Raw genomic sequence first — 6,000 nt, 5'->3', positions numbered from 1 at the left:
CATTGTGTGAAGATGGGAAGTCCTCCGCCAGGGTTGTCTCCCGAGCACTTAGGCCACGCGGCGGGAGCCCGCGCCCCCTACGCCCTCTGCAGCAGCCAGTGCCTAGGCGGCTAGCACTGCTACAAAGGGGGCGTGGCGTGGGCGGGCCCCAAGGGCGGGGCTTTCTTTTCCCCAGTGCCCGCCGCCGCAGCCGCCGCCGCCGCCGCCGCCGCTGCTGCCGCCTCTGCCCGCCGCGCGGACCGAGGGAGCGCGGTCGCCGCCGCCTGCCTGCCCGGGTGCCCGCGTGCCCGGGCAGCGGTGGGCCAGGATGTCGGGTTTCCTGGAGGAGCTGCTGGGCGAGAAACTGGTGACGGGCGGCGGCGAGGAGGTGGACGTGCACTCGCTGGCTGCCCGCGGCATCTCGCTGCTCGGGCTCTACTTCGGCTGTAGCCTGAGCGCCCCCTGCGCGCAGCTCAGCGCCAGCCTGGCCGCCTTCTACGGCCGCCTGCGGGGGGACGCGGCGGCCGGGCCAGGGGCTGGGGCCGGCCCGGGGCCGGGGGCCGGGGCGGCGGCGGAACCCGAGTCGCGGCGCCGCCTGGAAATCGTTTTCGTGTCCTCGGACCAGGACCAGCGGCAGTGGCAGGACTTCGTGCGGGACATGCCGTGGTTGGCACTGCCCTACAAGGAGAAGCACAGGAAGGTGAGCGGCGCCGGCCTCGTCGGCGTCCCCGGCCTGGGTGCGCAGCCAGCGAGTTCCCGGGAGCCGGGTCCTCGCCGTCACACAACCCACCCCGGGCGCCCCCTCCGCCCCCTCCTCCGTCTCCTCCGCCCCCTCCTCCGTCGTGCACGAGCTTCCCCTCCTGCCCCTCAGCGTCCCCTGCCTCTGCCCGCCTCCCCGTCCCGGGACTTCGCCGGCTAGAGGCTCCCGCGGCAACTCCTCTGTGCCGGTGCCAGGCCGCGCCCGCTGGGGAAGTTTGAAACCCCCGGGACCCCCACTCGCGTCCTGGGGAGTCGAGAACCCGGTTCCCCCATGGTGGGAAGCTTCGAGTAGGGGGTGGCTGCGCTCGGGGTTCGCGACTCGGTGACCCCCACCCCCAGGCAGAGGCGCGGGGAGGGGCCGCTTCCTTCCCTCAGCACTAGACTCCCCGCGGATACCTGTGGTGGTGGGGGAGGGCGCTAGCCCCCTACCCATAATGCCTGAACCAGGAAGTTTCCTCTCTTTCCGAGAGAAATCGGCTTTCCTGGGGCTCCCTCCGGCTGTGGCCGGGGACCCGGAGGCCGAGGCTAGGCCGCCAGGAGCCCTTGAAGGGGGGGTCGGCCGCTGACCGTGGCTTCGGGCGAGAAGGAGCTCGCTCGTCTGCCTTCGCCTTTCCTCCGCCCCCACCCCTACCCCGGGCTGAACTAGTGGCCCCCGGGGGAGCCTTTCATTGTCTGGCTGTCCAGCCATCCTCACCAGATGCCTCTCGGGCACCGGACCAGACCCGTCCGTGCAGCTCTTAGTTGCTTGGTTGGTGGGCCAGTGTTGCCTTGACATAGAATTAAATGCTGAACTGATCCCATAGGTGCAGATTGACCGGAAGAACGAGGATTGGGGGAAATTTATACCTTGCTGTCAACTTATCATCTCCCGCCCCCCCCCACCCCGTTTGCTGCTGAAATTAGCTTGGAGTTTTGAGTATGTCTGTTGGATGAAGATGTCTGTTTTAATAAAACGAATTCAGGAAATTTTGCCGTGAATCGAAACAGAAAAAGTTTTGGAGCGCTTTTGCTTAATTAGTATGCCTGATGCAACGTGTGAATCCAGCCCCTTCCTTTCCGGAGGAAACTCTCATTTTATGGAGTGGACAGGAGAAGGGCTCTTCTGGGGGCGTTTAGGGCCGCCATGTGCTGCTTTAATGTGTACAGAATCTTGTTGAGACGCATGATTTAAACTTAGTAGAGTAAAAGGCTTAGACTGTGACCCCATATGTCTCGAGTAAATCATCCATGGAAGCAGTGTAAGGTACAGGCTTGGTATTTAAAGTATGAAATACAGTTTAACAAATACAGTTTGTAAATTTAACATTGGAGAAACATGGGCTCACTAACCACACGGAGGCAAAACTTGGCGTTTTAAACACTTTTTAGGTGATCTTGCCCATATTTGATTTATATGGTGCCTGAATATGAATAGCCAGTCCTTTTTTGCTTTAAAACATGGGAATCCTTTGTTTTCCTTGGTGGTGGTTTTTATGATCGTTTTGGGGAGGAGTAATGTCCAGAAAGTGATTTATCAAGAAATATTTTCATTGTTATGTCCATTTTCTGTTGTAGACCAAAGTCCATGTAAAATAATGTCCTTATTGGGCAATACAAATGAATCCTAGCTTTTGCAAATACACAGTGATGGTAAAATGTTACAGACCTGAGGCCTATTGTTGTGCTTTTCTCCACAAGTGGGGGAAATAAATTTGCTGGATAGTAAAAATATGGGGCAAATTGAGATGTTTAAAAAAAAAATTTGAGATGTTTTGCAAATGCTCAAAGCTTTTTTTCCAAAAAGGAGAATATCTGATATGACATAGGCCGTGCCTAGTTCATTGTGCTCTGGCCAGTCCTTTCACATGAAAAAAAAGTGGTCTGTGGCTCCAGCCTGGACTTGCTAATTCCACCAGGATGAGAGTCTGGATGACACAGGACAGAACCTCATTTGAAAATACAGTTCACATTGCTGGCCCGTGCCCAAACCATGGTGCGTTAGCATCTTAAAAATTTATTTTTGCTCAGAGCTTTTCTGACTCACATTCTATAGTTCATTTTGTTGTCTAAAACAAGTCCAGGGCGTCCCTGGTGGTGCAGTGGTTAAGAATCCGCCTGCCAATTCAGGGAACACAGGTTTGAGCCCTGGTGGGGGAAGATCCCACATACCGAGGAGTCCGTGCGCCACAACTACTGAGCCTGTGCTCTAGAGCCCTGGAGCCACAACTACTGAAGCCTGCACGCTTAGGGTCTGTGCTCTGCAACAAGAAAAGCCACTGCAATGAGAAGCCCGCGTACCTCAAAGAAGAGTAGCTCCTGCTCACCCACCACAACTAGAGAACGCCCACACGCAGCAAGGAAGACCCAGTGCAGCCAAAAATAAATAAATAAAATAAATAAGTTTATTAAAAAACTAAAACAAGTCCAGTTTTTGAGGAAGTAGTTTCTGCTCCTTGATGTTCATGAATAGGCAATTCAAGATTTGATCTAGAAATATTCTTATTTGTGGTGATATACCAGATAAAAGGACTCCAGCTGTGTTTCTTATGGAAAATATACTCTTAGAAATTACAACAGCTATGTACTCACTTTGGAAGAAATTATTTTCCCCCTTGAAACCAAAGAGATGTGAAACAAATTCCTTTTCTGTAACTTTGAGTTTTTGTCTCTCATATTTGAAATTGGGGTGCTTAGAAATCTGTGATCTTGGGATGCCAATTCTGTGATAACAACAGTGAAAAACCCAGGGCACCCGTGGTTCAGGGTGCTCACCGGCTAGACAGCTTAGCTTCTTGTTGATGGATTCTGTCCATGTTGTTTCACCAACTATAAAAATAGCATTGAAGGAGAGAATTTTGATTTTACACTGAAGGGAAACCAAAGTTCCAGATTACTAATTTTTTTAAGTTCCCATTAACTTTTGTTCTTAAATCCATTGGTATACTTCCCACTGGGATAACAAAGGATATGGTTCTAATTAGTTATTGGCTGGCATTTCTCTAAAGAAAATTGAAAAATTATGGTAGGGAAAGAAAATGCAGTGTGTTATTTCTCTTTTTCTTCTTTTATTAATTTCCCCTTTATATAGTAAGAAAGTCTCGGGATGGCCGAGACTTTAAAACTGTGTTTTGCATGGCTCCTCTAACCTTGCTTGGAACTGTGAGAGAACACCAAATAACAGGATTCCAGTATCTTTTAAAAAAAAAAATTCTTTGTGGAAGGTTGTCCAGTTTCTACTTGCTTTAGTGGTTGGTGCAAAAGTAATTGAAGCTTCACTTTTTGGCTTCTAAGCACACACACATAAAGAGCTGTATAGAAATTGTAATTAGATGATAACAGAACTTTGAGTGCTTTTATAAGAGCCGTGTTGTCAGGAAACATATAATCCTGAAGTTAAGGCAGTTAGATTTGTTTTAATAAGAAGGTTTGTTTTTTGTTTTGTTGATAGACATTTTTCAGAGTTCTGGAGAGAAAATGTGATGAATAGTTGGAAAGTGGTGAAGATTTGAACTTTTGGGATTTGATTTATCCCTTTAGACTAATATGGGTTACTTAGTTGTCAAAACTGGAGAGTTGATCTTTGGGATCTGCTTCAGCATCACAGAGGAAAGCACTGGTTTTGGTCTTAGAGACACAGGGCTCAGCTTTGCCTGGGCTGGATGCCTGATGGAAAACATTTGGTCAGTGTGCGTGCCCTGACATCAAAGGACACAGTACCACTGGTCTTTATATATATATATATATATATATATATATATATATATATTCATTTATTCATTTATTCATTTATTTATTTATGGCTGTGTTGGGTCTTCATTGCTACGTGTGGGCTTTCTCTAGTTGCGGTGAGTGGAGGCTACTCTTCATTGTGGTGCTAGGGCTTCTCATTGCAGTGGCTTCTCGTTGCAGAGCACGGGTTCTAGGCGTGAGGGCTTCAGTAGTTGTGGCTCGCGGGCTCTAGAGCACAGGCTCAGTAGTTGTGGCTCACGGGCTTAGTTGCTCTGCGACATGTGGGATCTTCCTGGACCAGAGCTCGAACCCGTGTCCCCTGCACTGGCAGGTGGATTCTTAACCACTGTGCCACCAGGGAAGTCCAGTATTGCTGGTGTTGACCTGGACAGGTTTGGTGGGCTCTGGCTTGGTCCCAGAACTTCCTGCCCCATAGAAAGGGGACGAGAAAGTCAGAGCAGGAGAGCAGCAGAGTTAGGGGCTCTGGTCTAGCATCTCTGGTCCACCTGCTTCGGCCAGGGGAAGTGGTATCTTCCTGTTCCCCACCAGGGTTGTTTGCTCTTGGTGATTCTGGTTCAGACTAAATCAGAGGTTTGGCCTAGAATTCACCTGAATCACTTTGGCTCTTTGGATGGTATGAGATTTGGTACCAACCCTGACAGTCTTACAGCTCTATCTCTCCCATTGCTTTCTCCCTCAGTCCAAATACCCTAGCCACTAAAAGAATGATTTCTACAACACCGACAAATGACTTTCAAGGTGGTAAAAGATGGCAGAAAGGCACCGCTTTGAATATTGACGTTTTCTGCCTTCCACATAAGGAGGCTGGACCAGCCAGGACAGGCTCCCTCTGTTGACTGTGTTTCCAGGACTTGGATCCATCTAATAAAAGACAACAGTCTGATTAAAGTAATAAGAGCAATTTTCCTTGAGAGGCTTTTTTCTCATTCCATTATTTGTAATATATTTCTTAAGCTCATTTTTCTTCTCTGCATAATGAAGCTGTCTGGTGTAGTGGCTGAAAATACAGACTCTTGTCCTTTAGATCCTAGCTCTGCCATTTATTAGCTGTGTGACCTTGTGCAAGTTATCCTACCTCTCTGTGTCTCAGGTTCCTAACCTATAAAATGGAGATGACAACAGCACCTGCCTTACAGCATTGTTGTAAAGGCTACACAAGATAATATACACGTGCCTAGCATATAGTACATGTTCAATAAGTGCTAGCAATTATTATTTGTTCATAAATGACCATGAACTTCAGTAATTCGTTTTATAGTGTGAGCCTTTGGAATATATCACATTACAGAATTGCAAAACTGTTATGAGGCATATTTTTAACTTTTCGAACAAATGACTTTTATAAGCATACAAGGGGATATGAGCAAGGAGTTGAAAGAATTGCCCTAGAAGAGCTTACAATCGAGGAGAAAGATCTAGAAAAATGAAACAAAAGCAAATGAATATAACAAACATCATTCCTTAAAGTACTGATAGTACTGATATTTACTGAGCTTCATACTTATATTTGCCAGTGAAACTTGAGACAGCAAA

At 48.5% G+C, this 6,000-nt stretch overlaps 1 protein-coding gene across 2 annotated transcripts in view; it reads left to right on the top strand.

The window, feature by feature from the left end:
• The first annotated feature begins 210 nt into the window (after nucleotides 1–210).
• NXN (nucleoredoxin) overlaps nucleotides 211–6,000 on the top strand; it is a 159,521-nt gene continuing 153,731 nt past the window's right edge. For both annotated transcript variants that reach the window (XM_060081320.1, XM_060081319.1), the window contains exon 1: nucleotides 211–679. In XM_060081320.1, coding sequence (XP_059937303.1) covers nucleotides 308–679 — 372 coding nt within the window. In that variant the 5' untranslated portion in view covers nucleotides 211–307. The remainder of the gene's footprint in view (nucleotides 680–6,000) is intronic.

Source organism: Mesoplodon densirostris, chromosome 18, assembly GCF_025265405.1.
Source record: "Mesoplodon densirostris isolate mMesDen1 chromosome 18, mMesDen1 primary haplotype, whole genome shotgun sequence".
NCBI classification, from domain to species: Eukaryota; Metazoa; Chordata; class Mammalia; order Artiodactyla; family Ziphiidae; genus Mesoplodon; species Mesoplodon densirostris.
Note: the sequence above shows the minus strand (reverse complement) of the source record. Positions and strands in the feature narration are given on the sequence as shown.